General features: G+C 35.2%; 1 protein-coding gene across 6 annotated transcripts in view; it reads left to right on the plus strand.

Annotated features, from left to right (window-relative positions):
• The window catches only part of Ptprk (protein tyrosine phosphatase receptor type K), a 542,901-nt gene that overhangs the window by 175,557 nt on the left and 342,292 nt on the right, over nt 1-25,052 (plus strand). For 5 of the 6 annotated variants that reach the window (XM_071613038.1, XM_027947359.3, XM_071613039.1 and 2 more), the window contains exon 3: nt 11,765-12,036. In XM_071613038.1, coding sequence (XP_071469139.1) covers nt 11,765-12,036 — 272 coding nt within the window. Of the gene's footprint in view, nt 1-4,577; nt 4,646-11,764; nt 12,037-25,052 lie in introns of those variants that run through there. The other variant, XM_071613040.1, reaches the window with a different exon arrangement.

The raw sequence follows: 25,052 nt of genomic DNA on the forward strand, positions 1-25,052 counted from the left end.
AAGCAATTTTAAGCCAAAACTACCATGGAGAGGATAATCACAATTATATTTCAATCACAATTAGTTCCAATTTTGCCTCTCCAGATACAAATGTCTGTTGTAGTGTCTTGTCGATTTTTTTCTTCCCCAGAACACATTGTCTTTAAATTGAATGCTGATCAGGATAAATGCACAACACGCTCAACGGGGAATTTTGGTTTTGTATTTGAAAGAAATAAATCAGAAGATGGGTGTTTAGATTCAAGATGTGTTTCCTGAGGGTCAAGAGGTGAATGTGTTTTTCATGGCCAAACTTGTGTTGCGTGCTTATGAGGACAAGATTAAATGGTTTTTATCCAGCTGCATACAGAACCTGTTGTGGAGTCTTGGAAGTTACTCAAATTGTTAATCAGTATTAGAGTAACATTTTTTTAAAAAGTGGTAAGAAAATTCTTAGTTATAAAAGCTAGTTGTGTAAGTTAGAGGTTAAGAATAAATTTCATTTCTTTGTTCTCTGTAGCAGTTCTGTCATTTGAAGTTGCAAAAAAGTTTGGAATCCAATTGCTATATTCCATGTTCCATAGAAATATTTAGTCCAGCATTAATTTGATAAGATTCTTCTGAAAAAATTTAAAAAGAAAAATACATGATTGCTCTCTGGGATTTATGTGTGTAAAATACACATGTGGATGATTCACAAATGTTTATAGTGAAGATCTTTCCTTTGAGAAAGATTCATACATGTACCTTTACTTGATATCTTCTCTTGTGTGTCTCAGCAAAATTAATGCACCTCTTTCCTTAGATAGTATCTGTTATTCTTTTTGGTGGTCTTTTCTTTATTTGGTAAATTTCTTGCTGTACGAATTCTTATGACTTAATAAGGAACTAAAAAACTCAACTTTTCAGCCCTTCTTCAAGGTAGGATACCCACAAACCATCAAATCTCCACCATTCAGACCACTTACAAGAATTTGATTAGGAAGCTAATGAATAGTGACAAGAGGCATCATGTGTGCCTCTGAACACCCAAAGAAGAATTTTCATTAAGTAGATTTAATTTTTTTCACTTTGGGATACACTGTTGAATTTATTGATAAATGAAGAGGCTAGAAATCACTATTAAAGAAAAGTACTAAACATCATGATGGCATTGAATCAAACAGTTTTTCATTGTGATCATCAGATGATGAAGCTTATGATATTTCATCTGTAGAAGCAGCAAAGTGTAGTACCCAACCTGGGCTTGTCTACAACCAGCAGTGGGTCTCCATTGGAGGAGTATTGAAGTGTATTTGATCATTTGATGCTCTTTTTAATATCTTTTAATTAGGTTTCATCTCTGGCAAAAATACAGTGGATTCTGCTATTTGCTTTAAAGAACTTGAACTGACCTGACCTTTCACCTAGACTTGTCCTGCATCCAGTATACATGATGCAAAGAATGGCAACAATATATATTTGGATATATGAGCCAGAAATACAGTTGTACATTCTGGATATTTGTTTCTACACTTATGTATCTCATGCATCACCAATTTTTCTGTTTTTACCTCCTGTATAGGTCTTTGATGGCTGCATCATCATCTCCACCATCTACTCCCATAATTAAATGTAATTTTTCCCTACCTATGTGCTATTGCTATTTTCTATCTGGTTTCCCTTATCCATTATGCTCTTCTCCCCATATTACTTCTGTTCTCCACATCGTAGCCAGAGTCATTCTCTAAAATGTAAATGTCAACTTCCATCTCCTCCAGCATAAATCTTTCCTGTGCCTTCCTATAAAATTTAGGATAAAGACAAAATTACTCACCTTTACTGATAGAGCTCCCTTGGTCTGTGTACATTCTTTTTTTTTTGGGGGGGGGGTTATTAAATTTTTTATTTATATATGACAGTGGAATGCATTACAATTCTTATTACACATACAGAGCACAATTTTTCGTATCTCTGGTTGTATACAAAGTATATTCACACCAATTCGTGTCTTCATACAAGTACTTTAAATAATAATGTCCATCACATCCCACCATCATTTCTAACCCCATACCCCTCCCTTCCCTTCCAACTCCTCTGCCCTGTCTAGAGTTTGTCTATTCCTCCCACACTCCCCGTCCCTACCCCACTATGAATCAGCCTCCTTATATCAAAGAAAACATTCAGCATTTGTTTTTTTAGGATTGGCTAACTTCACTTAGCATTACTTTCTCTAACTCCATCCATTTACCTGCAAATGTCATGATTTTATTCTCTTTTATTGCTGAGTAATATTCCATTGTGTATTTATGCCACATTTTTTAATCCATTCATCTATTGAAGGGCATCTAGGTTGGTTCCACACAATTTAGCTATTGTGAATTGTGCTGCTATAAACATTGATGTGGCTGTGTCCCTGTAGTATGCTGTTTTTAAGTCCTTTGGGTATAGATCAAGGAGAGGGACAGCTTGGTCAAATGGTGGTTCCATTCCCAATTTTCCAAGAAATCTCCATACTGCTTTCTATATTGGCTGCACCAATTTTCATTCCTACCAGTAACCCAATCAATAAATGGGCCAAGGACCTGAACAGACACTTAGAAGATGATATACAATCAATCAACAAATATATGAAAAAATGCTCATCATTTCTAGCAATTAGAGAAATGCAAATCAAAACTACTCTAAGATTTCATCTCACTCCAGTCAGAATGGCAGCTATTATGAAGACAAACAATAATAAGTGTTGGCGAGGATGTGGGGAAAGAGGTCTGGGTACTTTCTAAATCTCCATCCTCAATTCCCAGATTTTCTACTGGTCAGCCAGATTTACAGTCTCTGTATCCATTATACCTGGCTCTGTCCCAGATCCTTTGCAAAAGTAGTTTCTTCTGCCAGAAATACTCTTTCTTGTTTTCTTTAATAACTGTCTTTGATTCTTCAGATCATAGCCCAAGCATCACTTTCTCGGAGAGCTCTTCAGGTTTACCTGATAAGATCACCTGTCCCCTAATATGACTTTATAGCCAACCTGCCTTTATACAGGTTACCACAGTATTATTTAGATCTACATTTCTTTTTGCTTTGATTACCTGTGTGATGTATTAGTCTTGTGGAAGAAGCCTCATGAAAGAAAAGGACCAAAATGACATTTGTTAGAGCCCTTTCAATGCAATTTAAAAACATTAATTAAACTTCTTTTCTTTGATAGGCAACACAATGTAGCTGCTAAAGAAAATTGTTTTAGTGCTAGATTTGGATTGAATCCTGAGCAAGTGATTTCACCACTTAAAGCCCAGATTTTTTGGATATCCTTCTGTATTTAGCACTTCACATAGTTAGCAACTTTTGCAATGGAAGTCTGGATGAATTCAATAAGATTTTGGACTGATTTAGGTGCTTTATTAATTTACATAAGCCCCCCTTATCAACTCCATTGCTGGAATGCCTTCCATGTGTAAATCACCATGCAGAAAGCTTAATGGGAAGTAATAGCCCTTAAGAAGTTAACTACTGAGTTCGGATAACTCTATAGTCTATATATTAATAAAAGATAAATAATGTAACATTTGTACTTTAAAAAGTGTATAATTGAACATAAGTACACATAGAGAAAGATGAAAACTCCCAGGAGAGAAAATGATAATACAAAACTTTCAAGCAAAAACAGGAGTGGTGATTTAAGGCAAAAATGCATGTTGTATCATTATGAACTGGAACCTAGGAGTTCTTCCTGGTGGTTGGTGGTAAATGAGCATTAAAAGGTTGATATATTCCAGGTTTGTGGGGATTCCAGGTGTCATATGTCTAATTCTTACTGAGCTCAGGTATGCTGTTAATTGCTGTAGCCATCAGGATTGTGTTATTTGTTTCTGGTGAACATATGTTACCATTAAGTAGACTACCCACTATCAATTTGTGGTGATTATCAAGTTCAGTCACTGCTTGTAGGATTGGGTTCAAAGCAATTCTTCTTTTTAAAGTTACCCAACCAGTTCTTAGAGACACGTGATAATATTGCTGTTTAGAAGGAGAAAAAGTCAGAGTCATAGCCTTACTTGTAGATCTTCTCAAGAGAGGTAAATTTGATCCTATTTCTTTGACTCAATTTTCCATTTAGCTTATAATTACTAATGAATCCTGAAAACATATCTCAACTGTAGACTAAAGATATGAAGTCAATTTTTTTATAAAAAAAATTATTCAAAGTTCTCCCTTCTCTTTCATAAAAGAGATATGTCCTTGGGAAAAGTGGGTGCAGAGACACCTGTGCTTGATTGTTGGTCCAAGATCCAACTGCTACTTGTTTTGGCTGAAGCCCTTTTCTATTTTAGTTTCTACAGTACACCCTAGAGGAAAGCCTTAAAAAGTTAGTGTGGGAACTGAAAGTCTACAATTTCTCAGTGTTTGTGTTCACCCATTGAGCCTTAAGTTAGCATTTATGAAAACATTAACATACAACCCCTACTTGCTCCCTGGGCAAAAAAAGCACAGTTGGAATGGAGGTCACTTGATCATGCAGCTTTTCTGGTTATGCTTAAAAGGAATATTTTGTTGGAGGAATATCCTTGGGTGATTGTGCTTGCTGAGAGGAAGTTGAATTAATTGTTTGCTGACAACCACAGAAGTATTAGCTTGCTATTCATTTCCTCACCACTGGCCCTTCTGGCATTTCATAATTGACAAGGTATGCTGAGGCCATTTTTTCCATGTATTTTTTTTTTTTTTTCTTTTTTAAGTATTAACTGGCTTGGTGGCACAGGAAGTAGAATAATTTATCCCAGAGAACAGTGATATGATTCACCATTATACTTTAAGTATTAGGAAATACTGATTCCAAAAGAGCTGCCTTAAATTAACAGAGACATAAGATTTTAAAGGAACCTCAGTCTTCTTTTAAAATTTATATCAAAATCTTGACTTAATAGGAGAATAATTATCTTGTTGCCAATTGGAGTGATCTCAACATTGGAGGTGATGTTACTATACTATTCTCTTTTGCTTCTGTGTTTCCTGGGACCTCAGTTTCTTTTATTCTGTTTGAGTAATTGATGAAGCTTGTAGAAGAGATAGAAGATGAACATAGCCCCACTTTGTCCACCACTCAGGTCTTCCCTCTTTCCTCGTATCTTCCTAGACCTCACACTTTAGAGTGTAAGGACAATTTTATCTCATTTTCTCCTCTGGGTTGGGCTCTTCACCGTTTTTGCTTTCCATCTCTTTTGCTTTTCCTTTCTTTTGCTTGTTTTGTGCCCTCTGACATGGGACTATTAATCCAAACAAACAAAAAGATTCTTGGTTTAGGTAATACTTTGTAAGTGAAAAAGTAACAAAACAAAACATGTTTTTACTTTGATAGTTCCTACTTCTCTAATCCCTACAACAATCCACTCAAATGGTACTTTTATTATATCCAAGACACTTATCTTTTCTGAGCCTCCAGATTTTCATCAGTGAAATGATAGAGAAGAGAGGTTGTCTCCTAGTGTAGGTGGTAAGTGGAGGAGTCTGGCTCTTACTTCAAGTCTCTCCTCAATCAGAGCCTGAATTCTTAACCTCTTTATAGACAGAAATGTGCTTCCATTTGAATAATAATGGAGCATATGTTTTTCCCAACCTGTGGATATTTTACATATTATGATCAGCAACAGCAGTGGTTCTTAGAGTTTAATGAATGAAGACACTTCCTTGGTTGCTAGTTGAGCCACTCCTGTGACCTGGTCACCCTTGAACCTGAGAACTCAGTTATGAACTTTAGTCAGCCTGAGTTCTTGTCTGATTGGTCATTGCTTCCCATTTATTTATTCGGGCATAGTTTCCATTATTACTATGGTAACACTTGAGTGGTTAATAATTGTTATTAGTTTTGAATGAAAATTAAGGCCTAGTTGTTCTTCTAGTATGTGAAAGTAGAATTTTGGTGCTTTCAGATATGACTACTGAGTAGAATGTTTTGACTTTACTAATAGAATATTGATTTATGTGGAAAATGTGGAAGCCTTGTACACTTACTGTTTATTAACCTTCAGCCTTGGCCCCCATTATTAATAGGGCTCAAACCTACCCAGACAATGGGTTGTAATCTTTGTATGAAATTTTGTCTCCAGGCATTTCCCAGGGACTCTAGGCTGTGCTACCTTCCCCTTACCTTTCCTTTTTCATTGCAATCTCAGTTCCTTTGAAAAGGCAAGTGATGATTACAAAATTGGCTACAGGACAAAGACTGCCTTGCATTGTGGGGTAATACCACTCTGATTACGCTCTCTCAAGTTGCTTTTCATTTTAGCAACTACTTTTCAAAACATTTCAGTTCCACCTAACATAAAAGGTGTGCAGGTTGGATAGCCATAGCAGAGTGCTGGGTTCACAGATATTGGAGAAATCTTACAGCAGGCATTCTTAAACTTAGATCTGTGAGTTCCTTAAATGTTTGGTGTGTGTGTTTCTAGGGAAGAGTATTCTAAATTTACAGAAAGAGCACAAAAGGCAGAGTTAGAGAGGAGCCAAAGGAAAGAGCTCAGGAAAAATTTGACTCAGTGGGACAAAGGGCAGAGTGGTGGAGGGAAGGGTTAAGAAAGGTTGTGAGGGTTAAGGAAATTTCTAACCCTTTAACCTTTAAAAATGTTCGATTGACACATTCTTTCGTTTGATGGTACTATGTGGTCCAGAAAGGAATGAATATGTCCAAAGGAACAACTGACTGAGGACCCACATATTTTCTCATGTGTAACCAAGCAGAGTAGACCTCTTAAATTTAAACATGTTTGTTCTCTTTTAGGTAATAACTCTTTATATTAAATGTTCACTGTTAAATTTACTGTGTGTCTTCTCTCTTCTGATTGATCTCTGAGTATATCAGGTGGTTGCTGAGAGAACATGGCTGTCTTTCTGAGGGAGGATGCTCTCATAAATGATCGCCATATAAGTTACTTAAAATTTGTGTAAAAGAGATATATAATTAAGAAATATATAATCAGAAATTCAGAAACTGCAGGTCAGTTACAAAAAAGAAAACTGGCCTGGAATGTGCAGAAAATAGTGAGGGTTGAGATTAGAGAAGGTGGTCTGTGAAGAGATGTGAAATGTAAATAACCAAAGTACCTTTGAACAGGATTATGCAGAGTGAATGCTAAGCAGAGAAGTAGAAGTTTCTCTCTAGTTTATAAGGCATCTTCAATGGATGTGAATAAAAATATCTTAAGGAAAATATTATGTTAGCCAGGCATGGTGGCATACCCCTGAAATCCTAGGTACTCTGGTGGCTGAAGCAGGAGGTCAAAATGTCAAGGCCAGCTGGGAGAATTTAGCTGGACTGTGTCTCTAAATAAAAAAAGATATAGCTTAGTAGTAGAGTGCTTGTCTAGTACACATGAGGTAAGGGTTCAATTCCTCCAGTACTTAAAATGAGTATTTTAACATAGTAAAAGTATAAACACAGGTAGAAAGGAGTTTTAAGAATGAAGTATACAAACCTATTTATTTTTCACTATTTTCTCAGCTCTTAATTATATTTCACATGTAGATGTTATTCCTAGAAGCTTTGCTTAAAGATAAGAAATTTGTTAACAGAATAAATTCAGAGGGCAATACTTCTGCATCTGTAGATGAGAGTAGGATGTTTAGGAATGTGAGACTTGTTTCTTTGGCCATCCTTTGCAGTCAGAGTTGCCATTGAGTGTAAGTACTTTCTGTCTTTGTCTTTCCATGCATTGAAATAAGAACCGATTTTTGTATTCTCTGTATGTGTGTTTTAATGCCATGATGCTGTTAATCTGTAGGATGTAAAGAAAATTTATTTTTAAAAGGCCAAAACTCCAGTTTATTTACTTAATATTTCTCAAGTTTCATTTGATCTTTCTGATATAATACAATATTCCTTTAATCTCTTTTAAAATAGAAAAGTACAAATCTAATGTATAGTCATCATAAATCATTCAGAACAAGTAAATAAGGAAAAATAACAAAAATAATTAGTGTCCCCCTCATAATACACAATTAACATTTTGTTACTTATTCTTTATTCCAATCACATGTGCATGTTTTTTTGTGTGTGGGGGTCTGGGAATACATACACATTTATAAAATATATTTAAGATAGATATATTTTATAAATGATTATAATATTTTTTAACTTACATAATTATATTGTAAATATCTTCTCTGAAATGTTTTTAATAACAGCATTCTAAATGAATTCATATTTATTCATCAAACTTATTAACAAAAGTTTTGCAAACTACCTATTATTCATTTCAGATCCCTCCCCCACCCTTTTTTTTGCCATTTTAAACAGTGTAATGTTGAGATGAACATCTTTTTTAGCCATATCTTTGTGCACTGTGCATGATTCTTTATTTAGCGCACATTTGTAGACTTGGCATTGCCAGATCAGAGAGAATGCATTTCTTTAAGGGCTTCCCCCGCCCCCTCCTTTTTGGTTTTCTTTGGGTGCTGGGGATTAAACCCAGGGCCTTGTGCAAGGATTTTGGTTCTCATTGACAAAATGCTTTTCAGAAAGTTAGACTTAAAAAAAAAAATAAGCATGTATGTTTTTCTCCAGTATCCTGAATGATATATTTGAAAACTCATTGCTGAAGACTGTCAGGAATGTTGGTAAGGCCACATTAAAGTCATTATGTTAAGTAAATTATCTGGACCGAACACAGATGTTTCATTATTAACCTTTGGAATAGCCAAATCACAACTAAATACTACTGGACTCTAATTAGAAATTTGAGAGATTAGTTATCTGATACCAGAACAATAGTAAATAAGCTTAAGTGATAACATAAAAAAATGGAGAAGTGCATATTGTAGGATTTCCAGACCATAAGGTTTGAGGGTCAGTATTCTGGGAGACTGCAGAAAAAAAAGAAGTTGGTAATAACAACAGAGTTCTTGATGCTTTTGATGACAGAGAGGAATCTCCAGTCAAACAGGCAGCTACCTCCATGGAGACAGCTGTGCCAAGTACCACTGTATCAAGTCACTAGACAGAAGGGCCGAGATGGCTTTGTGGTGCTAGTGCTTCTTCCTTTCCAAAACTGTGCAATAATAAATGCATTATATTCCACAGCAATATCAGTCAGCATTGAAATAAGACCCTATAGCAGACATGTTCTATAGAAATGAGTTATTGGCACTGTTTTTTTTTTTTTTAGTTAACCTGTCATGAATGGCCTTGATATTCTGAAATAGTTTGGGTATGCTTTAATTTTGTATCTTTTTAATGATTAAATTGGTACAGCATACCAATTAATATAGTTTGTTTTCCCCATTTCTTTAATAATAAAATTATTGTAGCTTAAAAGTGCTATTGGCTTAAAATTGCTAAATTGTTTTTATGGTAAATATCATAATGTATTAATAAAACGTGACACAAAGCATATTTTACTCCAAAATTTATTTTATAATAGAAGAAAGTAAGTATTAGGTTATCAATAAATCATGTATTGTTTTATACATAGTAGGGGGGATTCGTTTTGACATTTTCATACATGTCTATAACATAAATTATGGAATTTCATTTCCCAGACCTTCCTTTTCCTCCCTTTATCTCCTTATTCTACTCTAATGGTCTCCCTTCTCCAGTAAAACATTTAGAGATCACTACTTTAAGACTGGTAATCAGAGACATAATCACAAATTTGTAAAAATAATATAAATGTATTGCTGTCATAATATGTTACTGAACAAATTGTTATAGCAGTGGAGAAAAAAGACATGGTTTTGTGAAGAGCTGTGGCCCAATACCCCAAAGTATTTATCTAAGATCTCAGGTATTATCTTAGTTGAGAGCAGGTCTTCGTCTACTGTGCAATGGTCTATCCCAATGACATCTTATTAACTCAGCTACTGACTTTACATTTTTAAATGTTTAATTAATTTTTGGGTGGTACTAAGGGTTGAAGGTGCACTATACTGATGAGCTGTATCCCCAGCCTTTTAATTTTAATTTTTTTTTTTTTTTTTTTTTTGTGTGTGTGTGTGTGTGATAGGGTTTCACTAAGTTGCTTAGGGTTTCTATAAATTGCTAAGGCTACCCATGAACTTGTGATCCTCCTGTCTCACCCTCTCAAGCTGCTCGGATTATAGGTATGCACCACTGCACCTGGTTTAGCTGTTGACTTTAGAATATGAATATAACCAGTTGGGTTAAGATCCAGGATATCCTGTTTAAAAATATACAATCTTCTCCAAAAATTTACATGGACCATTCATTCTATTAATGTACCAACTGTGAAAATCAAGGAGACAAAGAAAGAAATTCTAGCTTACAAGAGAAGATGAGACCTGGGAAATTGAAGTAAATAATAATAATATCAGTTACTATTATTGTAGTATGTGCATTTTATGCTTGGGACTATAGTAAAGAGTTATATAAAATCTTCAAAAATGCTCTGAACCATTGAGTACCACTCAATGGGAATTCTTCTCTGCCATGATTTGAATCTATTATTAGGGGTTAATCAGCTATGTAGACTGACAGTCTTTTAGTGTACCTTGGGCAAAACTTACTACATTTTCAATGGGGTAATACAGAGGATTGATTAATTGTACATGTTAGAAGGAGAGGGTCAATGGTAACCCTTGCAAACATGGGTTCTGTAACACCACACCTAATTATGCTTAAAATCATATGCTGGGAGAAACATTTTATAATAAAAATTGTGTTCTACCTGACGTATGATAAACAGGTATATTTATGCTTTGTGATGCGTGTCTTTGTTAAAATCCACCATGACATGAGAACAACTGGTTGTTTTCCTGCAGTGGTTCTTGGGCTAACGTGGCAGCCTAGTGTCAAAATCCCATATTTGTTCTCAGTCACCACGTGACTTCTGCCTACAGTGGAACATCTTTGTGTGTTCTCTGAGGTGGCACTCTTTACACTTCATGCCTCCCCATGCTAGATAGCCAATTGAGTGGAATTCAATTCAATTTCGTTCAATTGAATGGAGTAGATGAGTGATTCAAACTTGATGTCTTGCAGCCCCAGAATAACATAGGGATGTTACAGAACTGAGGCCAATAGCAGTGGTGATGAGTCTCTTTACTATATGCCTTTTTTTTTCTTTTTTTTTTTTAGTTATCAATGGACCTTTATTTATTTATATGTGATGCTGATACTAGTGCCTCACACATACTAAGCAAACACTCTACACTGAGCCACAACTCCAGCCCAGCCCGATTCTTGTCTAAAAAAATTTAACATCAGTGCTCACAGTAACTCTACAAAGTATCCTTGTTCCATGAACTGAGATTCAAATGGTTATTTCATTGCAAAAGGTCACATAATATGGGTAAACAATGATCTTTGAATTAGAAATGAGAAATGATTCCATTGCTATCACTCTTAGCCTATCTCCCTGCAATACTCCTGGCTAGGGCAAAAGAAAGGTGTACCCTCTGTGTCAATTAGGTCAATATTCATTAAATATTAAAATAACTTCTGCTTAATTAGACAAGATAATTTTTTTAGTAAAATCTGGATTTGAACCAGGCTCTACCTGGTCTAGTCTGTGTCTTCCATAGTGTCTCAAATTCCTCATTTGTAAAATAAGGATATTAACATGTTGCTATGGAAACTAAATGAGTTAATGCAGCTGCATACTTTGAACAATGTTATTTAATAACAATGCAATGGTCTACTTACTTGATCAATGCCTTTCTATGACTCTGTTCTGGAGACCTGCTCATTTGGAGTTGAATTTAATATTCAGTAAAGTTTAGCATCCTTTCATTATTATATATTCCCCTTGGCTTATAGGTCTGTTTCACTTTGTTATCTGTAATGTCATTTCAGGTTCCTATATGATAGTGGACTCTTCAGATCATGACCCTGGAGAAAAAGCCAGGCTGCAGCTGCCCACCATGAAGGAGAATGACACTCACTGCATTGACTTCAGCTACCTGTTGTACAGCCAGAAGGGGCTGAATCCTGGCACTCTGAACATATTAGTGAGGGTGAATAAAGGACCTCTTGCTAATCCAATTTGGAACGTGACTGGATTCACTGGAAGAGAGTGGCTTCGGGCTGAGCTAGCAGTGAGCACCTTTTGGCCGAATGAGTATCAGGTAATCGTCTGTGCTTTTCTGTTTTATGCTTTGATCTTTTGGATGTCATTGCATGTGGAATACTTAGATGTAAATACTGGCTGCATAGTAAGAGGGTGTTTGTCCCTTTTGCATCTTCCTACCCTATTTCTTCATGAATAGTTTGAATGAGTTGGTGCAAAACATTGAAATTGAGAAAATATTTCCACACAAGGAAGAAAGTAGGTTCAAGTCCAAAACTGGTCATTTGCTTGGCAAAGAGCTGCTTATTGACAGATGTATTTCTGTTACTTTTTCAGGAAGAAATAGCCTTTTGATTTGACTGAAATAGATTGAACTGGTTTCCTGATTTCCTGAAAATAACATTTGGAAAATAAATATGAAATATTATTTTATTCAGGTTTGTCTTGAGGGGGAGGCATTATGGTTATTTATTTATATTTTTGTCAGTTAAATGTAATATTAAACTAAGCAAAACAACAATATCAATAAGTTGTCCCCCAACATCTTTGGATTTTTTTTCCCCAGAAATACTTAATCTGAGTATGATGAAGTAGTCACTGAATAGTGTCAATGCTTATTTTATGTTCGTGTGACTGAGTTTATGTGGTTTAAAAAATGTCTGTCTACTCTTTTGGAGAGTGGTTCAGTGAACTTTATTGTGAGGTTTAGTGCATGAAAACAGACAGTTGTCTTTTGTAAAGGCTCATTTTTCTTGTGCGTGTTAGACTTCAATATTTAAACTTTTAAGACTTCCCTATTTGTAATTTATTATAGAGTCTAATCAGAGTTCATTTGTGTAATGGCATATTTTATAAGAGTGAACAGTATATAAGGTAAAAAATAGCTCTATTTTTTTCTTATTTAAAAATGAATTATTCATGTTAGGCTTGTTTTTGTTCCTGAAGAAGAAAAATACAAGGCTTTGTCTTACTTGTTTTTTCTTGAGTTGATGTTTTAATTTTATTAAAAATCTCTTATAGGCATGGTTCCAGTTAAGCTTCTCATTTTCAAGTTATGTGTTTGATGAGATTTCAATGGATTTTCATTAGGGATAGTTGATTCCATTATTCCTGAACAGAGGGATGTTTCTCTTTAGTGTGGGAGAGCCATCTGCATTTTAGGGCCCACAGCTTCCAAAGGGCTACATATATAATATGTGGGTTGGGGGGGTGGGGGTTGTGTGTGAATGTGTGTAGCTGCTTCTAAAGCATTGGCTGAAGGATCAGTGGGCCCATCTCTGAATTCAGTGGGTAGATGGCTGTCATCACTGGATCACCCCACATGGCTTTATCAGTATACTGATTTCATGAGAGTCTGTCATTGGAGCTCAACATAACACCAGGAAGAAGCTCTGATTCAGCAGAATAAGACTGTCAACACATTCAGCCTCCACAAAACAAAGGACAACTTCAAGTCATGAGTTAATTTAACAATATTTTTACAAATGTGGGTTCTGGATCATGTAAACTGTATTCACCACTGTATTTGCCCTGATCTGCTAATAGTTCTTTTAGGAATCAAACTGTTAAATGTTCCTTAAAAACAATAATAATGACAATATGGTAGTATATTTTGATAAATTCAACAATTAATTTATTTTCCTTCATAATTAAGAAATGATGTATATATTTTTATTTATTTGAAAACTTTAAAGAGCCCTATCATCGACTCTTGTGGCACAGTTTATTGTGCTGTTAGTTTTAAGGTTGAGTTTTAGTCCCTCAAACTGGATGAATACTTTTTTGGTCAGCCTCATTTTGCATGATTAAGCTCCCTACGTTATATGTGCCTGTGGCTATTTAGACAAGCAGTGCAAAAAGTATCGGCATGAGTTTCAAACCAGCCAGTAAGATTATTGTTGGAGATGTTAAAGAAATAAATGACTAAGTACATAGAACTTATGGGTAAATGTCTTGTTGTTGAAGATTCAAATTTGAGCCATAGATAATTACTTAAATGATTATTTTGCTTTTACCTCTTTTGCTAAACCTACAAAACTTAGTCAGTAAAAGTAAACATGTGCTGTGTGCTTAGTGCTCAATAAATTACTTAGTTGGTGTTTTTATTGATTCAGTCATTTAGATACCTAGTTGTACCTGTACAGGTATCAATTATTATAAACAACCAGCATAACATATACTATACTTATGAATAAATTTTTGCTATTAGAAAATACTGTGAAAAATTAATCTCCCATACATTGTCAGCAGCTTTCAATATCAAATATCTGTCAAGTATTTGGTAAGTGCTGGTTTACAAGCAGAACCTGGTAGAATTTTTTTACTTCTTCATATTTGAAGGGAAACTCACTTGCTTTAAGTACAAGTTATCAAAGGGCATTTTTGAAATTCTGTATTTTTGTGTGATAAAAGGACTACCCTATGTCTACCAAAGTACTAGTTAGACTTGTCTTTCATAGGGACAAACTTATTATTCCAAATTTCTCTCTCTCTGGTCAAACCTGCTCAAGTAATCATTTAAGATCCTAGAAATATTTTATACAAAAAAATTTTGAACATTTTTTCAGCAAGAAAAGAATTAAAAAATAAAATAAGTTTGTTCTAAAGAAAACAAAACACATTATTGACCACAAATTGATTTAGATAAGACACTCATGAAACATCTTTTTTTTTTTTTAATATTTTTTTTTTTTAGTTGTAGGTGGACAATATATCTCCATTTATTTATTTTTATGTGGTGCTAAGGATCGAACCCAGGGCCTCACACATGCAAGACAGGTGCTCTACCACTGAGCTATGGCCCCAGCCCCAAAACATCTATTTTTTTTTTTTTTTTAAATAGAACATCTAATTAGACTCACCAGGATGAATTAGATGAATTAGCTTCAGATTGTGGACAATCTGAACAACTTAATAAATAAATTGACCCACTGAGTTTCATTATTTGGCATTTCATATTTTACCTTTGTTTTTTAATATAATTTATGGAAATCTGTTTGTTCGGCCAATAATTTCGGTTCTTCATGTCCAGTTCAATTCATGAATGGGTACGAATGCTGGCCACATATAATGGCAGATTATGTTTTCATTCCAGGTACCTTTAAGCAGAAGAATGCCCTTGACTGTACATGTTCAGAAGTCAAACGTAACAAGCAAATGATAATTTAATTTTACACTATGCAGTAATGCTTGCATATATAAGGAAATATTTCTCACCTGTGTCTTCCAAACAATAGATGTCTTTTCAGTGTAGTATACTACTAATAAAATTGTATGACATTTGTTTTATTGGCCATGGTTGCATGATGCCATGGCATGTATTTTTATAGGCCTCAGGTTAGTACTGAAATTTTTTAAATTGGTTGCTAAATAGAAGTAGAAAGCAAAAAGCAAAAAAAAAAAAAAAGTCCTTACAAGGCACCATCTCACTGTTACATTATAACTGAAGGTCTGTACACCTCTAAAAGGGTGATTTTCTCCACTCTGGAAATCTGTCCTGTCTTTTATGCATAAAACTAAGTTCTGCTTTGGGATTAAATCCATTACTTTCTTAGTGAACAGTGAGGTTGTTACCAAATGAGGCAGACAGACGACATCCATAACTTGCAAAACTATTAGTGGAAACCTAATCTGCTGTTTTCCATTAAGTGGGTGCACATCATTAATCACAAAAATGATGCGTGATGAAAACTACAGGGGTTTGGCCAGAAATTGCAAAGTGACAATATTGTGGAATGTGCCTTTTTCCTCTGTAATTCGCAGAGAAATAAACACTGAACTTTTGCAGTTCATTTTCTTCTTAAGATTTTCCATTAGTTTGGGGAAAAAAAATGTAAGTGGACAAGCATGAGATTTTCTGGCTTTGTCTCCTTTTTAAAGGATTATATTAACATGTATTGTACTGATATTTTGGCAGTAGAAAGATTGCTACTCTCCAGAGATCATGCTGGCATTAGGTCTAAAAAAAAAAAATGGGACTTAAACCAAAAGACTGTTTTACTGAATAAAAAGGCTCTAAATGAAAGACTTGAAGCACAGGGACCCATGTTAGAAGAGCATGCTTATGAACCAACCCACAAAGAATGAGGAAGAGGAAGTGTCACTCCTCTGTCATAGTTCTTAGAACTCATTCATATCCACACCTCAGAAGTAAAACTATTCTTTCTGAAATATCTTTTTTTTTTTTTTTGGCTTCCTGTGCCAGGACCCTGTACATACTAGGCAAGCAATGAACTATATTCCCAGCCCTTGTTTTAAATTTGATAATGAGACAGAATCTTGCTAAATGGCCAAGTTGGCCTTGAACTTGAAATACTCATGTGTCAAACTTTCATGTAGCTGGGATTATTAGGTTGTATCACCATGCCCACCTTCCTAAATATATTTTACAGCTATATCTTCTTCATTTAAAAGTATTAAAAGTGACTGAATTAGCATCATGGATAGTGAGCAGTGTTGTAGATATTGTTGTTATCTATCCAATAGTCATTCTCCTGTCTTCCATGTTGGCAGAATTTCTCATGTTGGGGAATTGCTTTTCCTAATTTTCTTTGTGAGTGGAGTAGCCATATGACATGATTCTGGTTAATGACTCAGAAGAAAAGACTGCCAGAGACTTCAGGGAAAGATTTTCATTCTTGATAAAACAAAAAACAAACAAACAACAAAAAAAAAAATAAAAAGAAGGTTGGGGGTGTTCTTGCCAGAAAACATGGTGCCTGGTGCTACTGCAGCCATTTTGTAACTATGAAGAAGGATGTGGTAGAGCAACTAAAGGTGACAGAAGAGACTGTTGTGGAAATCTGGGTCATACCTATGGGAAAGTATTATTATTAGTAGTAGTAGTAGTATTAGTAGTAGTAGTAGTCGTCGTTGTCCTCATAGTAGTAGTAGTAGTAAATGTAACAGCTACTGTTTAAACATCATTTAGATGAGTATTCTATTATGCAGCCCAAATCATCTTAATATTACCACATCACATTTTTCTTGAACTATCAACATATTGTTTGTAGGTAGTACATGTGAGACATGGCAGAACTAAAATCTTGAATGTTTTTGTATGTATGAAATAATCCATATTATCCAATCTACTTAGAGATAAAAGACAGACTTACACACTTCAAAAAATAAATATGCTGTAAGACAACCGATTGATGGCTTAAGGATGTAGAAAGTAAGCAAGAAAATAGGATCTGTTGTATAACTATATGTGTAGGACACTTTCATATATGTCATCTTAATTTGTCTTAATTATTGATAAGTAGATGTTTCTTCCTCTATGGACTAAGATGGACTAAGATGCTGATTATTTAGTAGTAGGTAAGAGTTATTTCTTTTTTCTCTGAAGTAATTTGCTGGCTTTAAAATGTTTGGACATTAGCCATATCAATGTCTTCAGAATTTAGTCACAACTAGATAGGCTTATTTTAGTTATGACAACAGTAATTGCCGGACATGGTCAATGTGGCTTATTTTTATAATGGCAAAATATTACCTTTTTTTGATAGGCTATTTACAAAGTAACCTTTTGTTGCTGCATTTAAATCTTCACAAGTCTCTTTGTTGCATTTAAAATACTCCAGCAGATAGTTTTGGAAAGACTCCCATGTTATTATAGTCATTGTTTTCATAGATTGTATAACCCTATGAGTGTGATTTCTCTCTGGTTCCTGTCAGTGATTTGCTTTTATTCCCAAACATCTGCTCTACTTTGATCTGAAGCTCTGTATTGATTCATCAATGAAATTTATGGTTGTTTGAAATTAATAGAAACAAATGAGCAAAAGAGTTCTTCTGTCTAGCAAAATAATAATTGGGGTGTGTGTGTGTGTGTGTGTGTGTGTGTGTGTGTGTTTGTGTGTGCATGTGACAGAAGTCTCTTGTTACTCTGTACAGCCCTACCTGTTTTTATTTAAAGCATCAGAAACTCTCACAGTGCCCTTTCATTATTCATTATGAGAAATAGTTCCCTGAAATGAAGTCAATTTCTCATTAGTAACTGATGAAAAATAATGAGCGTTAAGGAGAGGTACACATTGTCAAACTGTTTGTTCAACTGTTCAATGTATCATTCCTCCTCGCCCCGGGAGTTTGTTTTATCTTAGGGAAGGGGGGAGATAGGTGCTCTAGAGAGCAGTGGAAGAAGTTCCTGGTTCATTGTCTGCTCACTCACCTGTATCCAGTTCAGTTTGCTCAATCTGAGTTAACTCTTATTTCTTATTTTCCATATTTCTCTATTTAGCATACCTCATCATGCTAATCTTAATCTGGCAATATAAAAAAAAAGTAATCAAACACACACACACACACACACACACACACACACACACAAGAGAACCCTTTCCTTCTGATCAGTTTAACAGTGTTTCTGACCAATACTATGCCCATTTATCAATGCAGTGCCATTTGTACATGAGAAATGTAGGCAACAATTTCAGGTTAATTCCTTCTCCAGTTATTTGTCTGCTGACTTTGATAGTTAATTAGAATTCGTCTTTTTAGAGCTTTTCACTTTTTGTACAACTTGGATTTCTTTGTGACCTCTTTTTCCATTCTCATTTTGAAGATTGATTTTTCTTCATTTTCGTCTGCATGTGGGTTATGAAAAAAAATATTGGCTCTTCAAGAGAAAAACAACAGAGAGTGACATTATGTTTTTACTTAAAATTTAACTTTTGTGCTGTGGTGACTTCAGTTTCATTCCTTTGAAAATGATAGAAAAGTAAAAGTGCAATTATCTATTTTAATTTAGGCTAATTTCTGTTGAGAGAGTGCAATAGGAAGAGAGTATGAAAAGCACATCAGATGTATTTACAGTCTGTATCTGTTTTATCATTCTTTCAATTGTAATTAATCAAAAGGTGGTAACACAAGTTAGAATACCAAGGACAATAAACTTTGGGAACTGTGAATATAAATATGTATTCATGTAATGTAACAGACAATTTGTAGTAAATTTTAGCTGCCTTGTTTTGCAAAAGGTATTCTTAAAACTGTCATCAAAAAACTAGCTGCTACATGTTATTACAAATAACCCCTGTCCTCACTCACCCCTGGGAATTCCCTGGTGAGAATTAGATTCTTAATATTCTTTGAATGATCTTCTAAAAATTTTTTTCTTCTCATGATCTTACCTAGAATGATCTTACCTAGAAGCAGTAAATCAATTCTTATTTTATATTTAAAAATAAGATATGAATTATCCCATGTAATCATTCAGTAGATTAATAGGGAATGAAAAATTTCTTATACCTAAAGAACAAGGTTTGATACAAATCTAACTATCTTAAGATTGCATTGTTTTGTAACAATAGCACAGATACAATATTTAGAAGCACATATAGTGCTTCTCTGGTTTAATGATTTTTAAAACATACTTCTGGTTTGTTCTCACTTTCAGTAATGTAGGTTTGCAATGGAATGAAATCACTTTATTTCCATTAATACCGAGATGATTCCTACGTTTGAATTTTAGTTGTTTGTTTACTTTTTTCCTCCTCCTCTGCTTCCTCCTCCTTCTTCTCTTTCTTCTTCACCTTCTTTGAAGAAGGAGGTTTGGGAGAGGGAATTAGGGTCATCATAAACAAAATAATAAGCATGGGTCAAAAAGCTATGTGATATGATAACTATAAGTGGATGGTCTTATTTTATATGGTGGTAGAAAAAAAGTAGAGGCTGTTTTGTACATTGGGTAAAGGGTAAAAACTTGAACTAGATGTCATTTGACCTGTGTTCAATATCACGTCCATGTGGTCAAGGCCTTCATGCTCATAGAGTGACTATCCTTTTGAATTTCAGTGTCTGCAGTAGGGGATAGTAGCTGGTGTGCTCACTACTTTTGCATTTTAAGAGGCTCAAGGTGTATTACTTAACTTAGTGAATAAGGTACAGAATTGAAAAAAAATTAGGATTCCTCTCCAAACATTTAAGGGAAATGAGAAACGCAAAGAGAAGACAGGGGACCCAGAACAGCTTGAAGACTACAGCTAAGGTCCACATTCTCTCTGAAGGTCTGCTATTATTTATCCATCCATCCACCTCTCACGTGTTTATTGAGCAACCTATTCCATGTTAGGCATTATTCTTTCTGGATACTGAATAAATCTCAAGGTTTCTATCCCCTAGAATTTTATTCCAGCGGCTTAAGGTGGGTTGGAGTGCAAATACATGAGAAATAAATGAGAAAAAAAGACCAGAATCTTATAGACACAAAACAGATAATAAAAATTGAAAAATGTGAGTGCTAGAGTTCTAGAAATCAGAGCAGACCAATTGCTCTAGGAATACCTATTTGAGGAGATGATCTTCAACTAGAGATCTAGTTGAATGGCAAAAAAATAACTATGTATGAACAGATTAGAGGAAATGCATGAGGCCCAGATAACACCCCAGCTACTCCAAGTCCTTAAATCTGGAAGGAGATTGGCACTGCAGATGGACAGAAACAGGCATAATATTCAAGGACTTCAAGATGAGATGGCAGGTTTCAGTTACCTGGTGTTTCACGGTTCAAGTCAACAGCAAATGCTTTCGGATTTTGGTCGATGGATCCTATTTACTCATTCGTGGTCTTATATGCATACATGCTCCAAGTGTTTGTTCTTTACCCTTTTTTTACTGCTTCCTGTACAGCTCTGTGCCCTATCTCCATAATGGAAAGTTTCCTAATTATTTTCAATGCCCTCATCTCAGTTACTTTTGGGGATGCTAATTGATTGACATTGAGCTCCTCAGATATTGGCACTCTTCCTTTAAAGTTAAATCTTTATTTGTGCTACTTCATAATTTGCACTTCCTGCTTTGGAGCTCTAATTGTTCTTTGGACAATTTTGGCTCTTTTTGTTGTTGATGTTCATTGACAATAGATACGTCTCCGTCTTGATCTGTCTTTGTTTCTTTTTTTCCTGTCCACTTTGTAATTATTCCTTCAGCCCCATTTATGCCCACTTCTACCCAGAAGCCTCTGGTGAACAGCACAGCACTCCATGATCACTCCCTTACCCACACATGTGCATCTGTGCTGCCTGCTTTGCAAATTTATCCTGTTGTATTTCAGAGACTTTTATGTCTTGTATCCTCAAATGGATTATAGACCCTCTTGTAAAGAATCTGAGTATGTGATAAAGTTAATTTAACATGTGATGCTTTGTATTTTAGATGGTCATTGACATATTAAAAAGAATAATCTATCATGTGTGATGGTACACACCTTAAATCCTTTCAGCTCATCAGGCTGAGGCAGAAGGATCACAAGTTTGAAGCCAGCCTGGACAGTTTAGAAAGACCCTGTCTCACAATGAAATAAAAAACTAGTCTGGGGATTTAGCTCACTGTTAAAACATCCTAGGTTCAATCCCCAGTGCTACAGAAAAAAAAAAAAAGTAAAAAGGAATTAATCTTCATAATATTAATAAATCACTGGCAAAGTATAATTGTTTTTATTTTAGACATTTATTTAAGACAGGTGACGAAGTGACTTATTTAGGATCTTATTGCTACTTAAATTTGAGTTTGGTTTCCTTTCTGCTACTCTGAAATTCCATTCCCTTCATACTGTGCAAACTCTTTACTGATAAACTCTTTACTGATAAGAATTCCTTACTACTCTTTGCCATCTTTGTGTTAAAAGAAATTCTGATTTGCTGATTAGATTTTCAGTGATAGTGTAATTTTATGTCCACACAGTTTCTCAGGAAAAAATATTCGTTAGCATTAATTGTTAATATTTCTTTTGAAATACAGATTGTCATTCTAAGAATTGAACAGGTGAAGTAAACTGAATTTGAGGGACAGTACGGAGGTTTATTGAACTCAATTTCAATTCACTTTCATAAGCAAGCATTGAATTAGAATGCAGTGTTTAGTAGTAATCTGAGCCCATGGGGAGAACTAACCAAAAGATACTAAAACAATTCCTTCTTTTCTTTTCTAGGAATATAAATTCAACTAAGGCAATTTCTCACATGTTGATATTTTTTTGAAGTCATGTGATATTTAAATGTGGTTTGTTAAATAATTATCTCTAATTGTATACATGTTTTGAAAAAAGCCATAATAAAGCAATTGGGAAAAGTGTTATGGTGGAGATAAAATATCAATGGTAGCAGCCTGGAGTTGCTATTGAATTGGAGATGCAAAGCAATGAGGAAAACAATAGGATTGAGAGCTCCAAGAAGGCAGAGAAGCTCTGAGGTCAGGCAAAATTTAGGCTTTTCTGTTGCAAGGCACAGAGAGCAGTCTCATTGGTCAGAAGTAAGAATGATCATAATGTTTTGGGGGATAGCCACACTGGTCTGGCTGATGTGGAGGGTTTTGGGATGAGGAGAAATGATAGATTGCATTGAATAGGTTGGTCTATTATTGAGAAATTCCCAAATCTAGGCTCAGAGGCTTGTATGTATATTTTTATTTCTAAATGCTTGTGGCGCACTCAAAGGGCCTGACCCGCAGTGTGGTGTAATGACTGTGATGACTTTTAGGAGTTCTTTGGAGGACCAAGCTCAGCATATCAAAGGTGGGTCCACTTCAGCATTTGCTGCACACACTGCTGTGATTCACATCCCATCTGTTCAGACTGGACTCTTGAATTGTGATGTTCAGCATTTTTGGATGCTGACCTGTGTGGGCAAGGGATATTTTTGTTCCTTTCTGCTTGGTAGAGATTGATTTGTTATGAAAGGTAATCAAGTTTTGGCAGACAAACTTGCATATTTTTTTTTCCAAGTCTATTCAAGAATTCCTCCTTTGTCACCAGAATTGCTAAATTTTGTTCATTTAAGCTTATTCTTTCAGAGGGATCACTTGGGAACTTTCCTTTATAATAAAAGATGAAGGATGTCCAGATGATGTGCTCTTCCATCTGCCTGTTAAGTCCTTAATCTCCTACACCTGGGTAGCTTCTAATCCTTTATTTGCTTTATGTGCCAGTGGTTCCAAGTTGGATAAGTTCTGTGATGCATATGCCAAGAAGTTTCCTTGTGCCACAAAAGGGCAGACAGCTCCCCCAGATCTCCTGGAAAATAAAGGAGCTGCTGTTCACACATGGACCTGCTGGGTTTAATGCAACCCAGTTAGTAAATGGCATTCACTCCCTCTACAGCCAGGAGTGCCCCACTGATTGGCAGCAGGAACTTCCTTGTTCACGTGGAGAGTTCCTTTCTGCAGGTCCACTAGCTTCTGACAATTGTCAGCACATTGCCTTTGTGATGCAGTAAAAGGTCCTTCTACTTTTCTCATTGCCATTTGCAGCTCAGTCTGGAGTCAGTTGAGTTATTCAGTCAAGGCCCTGAGTTGGATAGAGCAATTTTAAAGGAGTTTGTTTTGGGATCTTCCTTGGGTGGTCGGGTTCTTTTTTGAAAGAGCCATCAAGCAGAGAATTTTTGAGTCAGAATTATCCACTGCTTCTTAACTTTTCACTTCTTAACTATGACTTCCTCTCTTCCCCAAGCAAAAGCCTGGTCAATAAACAACGTAGTACAGTATGGTGGTTTTAGTGATTAGCCATGATAAAAATGAATAGCATCGGTTTATAAGGAAAGACACAGAAAAATTTTATTTCATTTTTTAATTATTTCTTTCAATCTCTCTACTTCTAGAGCAAGACAGTGGGTAAACGAGAGTCTTAATGTATTATTTATGATCACATTGCTTGGAGGCAGTGAAATGGTACCAGTCTGAGAATGGGGAATTTTCTGTAATAATGGGAGTGAATGACTAACTTAAATAGTTGAAGACATTTTAAAAATATATGAATATCTTAATTTTAAGAGTATTGATTGGAAAATACAAACTAGAATGATACTTGAACTGTTTATTACAACCTGGCCATGCAAAAAATTCTTCAATTCCTTAGCATTATTAAAGTTTTCTCTTCAGTTAGGACAACAGGAAGTTTATGACAGTTTCTTATGCAACAGATTTTAGAGTCAGTAACTCCAGTGAAAGGAGGACTCTGCTCTTTAATGTAGTAGCCACACCAGATTCCAGCATGGCCATCACCTCTTGCATAGGGCTACTGCATCTGGTCTGGGACATCTCTCTACCATTTGGATGATTCTCAGAGGCTTCTGAAGCCACCTGGATTCCAGACTTTTCTACCCCTTTCTGCTTCAGTCTTGGTCCAGTGGACCCCATTTATACCTTAACATTTTCCTGTCATTCCTGACCCTTGGAAACAATTTTCTGTTAGGAAAAAAATCTTGTCTTGTAGTAGAGCTAGGAAAAAATTGGGGTGTGGAAGAGATGATGCTCTTACCATAAAATTTATTGAGACTCATTAAAAAAAAGGCTAGTGAATATTCAACAGGATTAGCCTTTGTGATAAGTTACAAAGGAATGAGGAAGTTTTACTCTTTGAACTAAGAAGTTGTTTTACAGCAGGGTTGTAATTTATGACCTATTGACCTATTTTCTGAGTATTCAGTGGGAAGACATCTAATAGGGAATGGCATCCCTATCATTTTTTTTAAAGCTCTAAGTTATAGTATTATCAATATAAAAGTGACATATAATCCCCCAAATTATCTTTCTCTTATGTCTTTGTTTCTTTTCTCTGGATCTCCTTCAGAACAGACTATGTGCCCACTGATACCCACCTGTGAATTTTCATCCATTGAAAAAGAAAAAAAAAAAAGTGCATTGTTCTGTCTGTTCTTGTCAGCCAGTTTTTTTCAGGGAGTAGTTTTTACCTTCTGCCTCTAATTCCTGTCAAATCATTCTCTCATACCTTGTAACTTGGTTGTTATCCCTTTCATGTATCTGAAAATTACTGTACCAAGATAATGAGATGTCTCTCAACTTCCCCAAGTCCTTATTTCCCTTGACTTTCATAGACAGTTGACTTGAGTGGACCCTCTGTTTCTTCCTTAGATGTGGAAGTCTGTATTATCCTTTTAAAACAAAACAAGCAACCTTCTCTGACTACTTTTTTACTTCCTTTCTTTTCTGATCTTTCTTTCCTTCTCATTCCTCTTAATTTAAGAAGTTCTAAGTATATAGTCAGTTTTGTTTCAGGAGAATATATTAAAGAAATATTTTTTATGAATATCTGACTGTGCACAAAAGATAAAGAGAAGT

This window comes from Marmota flaviventris, chromosome 6 (genome assembly GCF_047511675.1).
Source record: "Marmota flaviventris isolate mMarFla1 chromosome 6, mMarFla1.hap1, whole genome shotgun sequence".
Classification (NCBI taxonomy): Eukaryota; Metazoa; Chordata; class Mammalia; order Rodentia; family Sciuridae; genus Marmota; species Marmota flaviventris.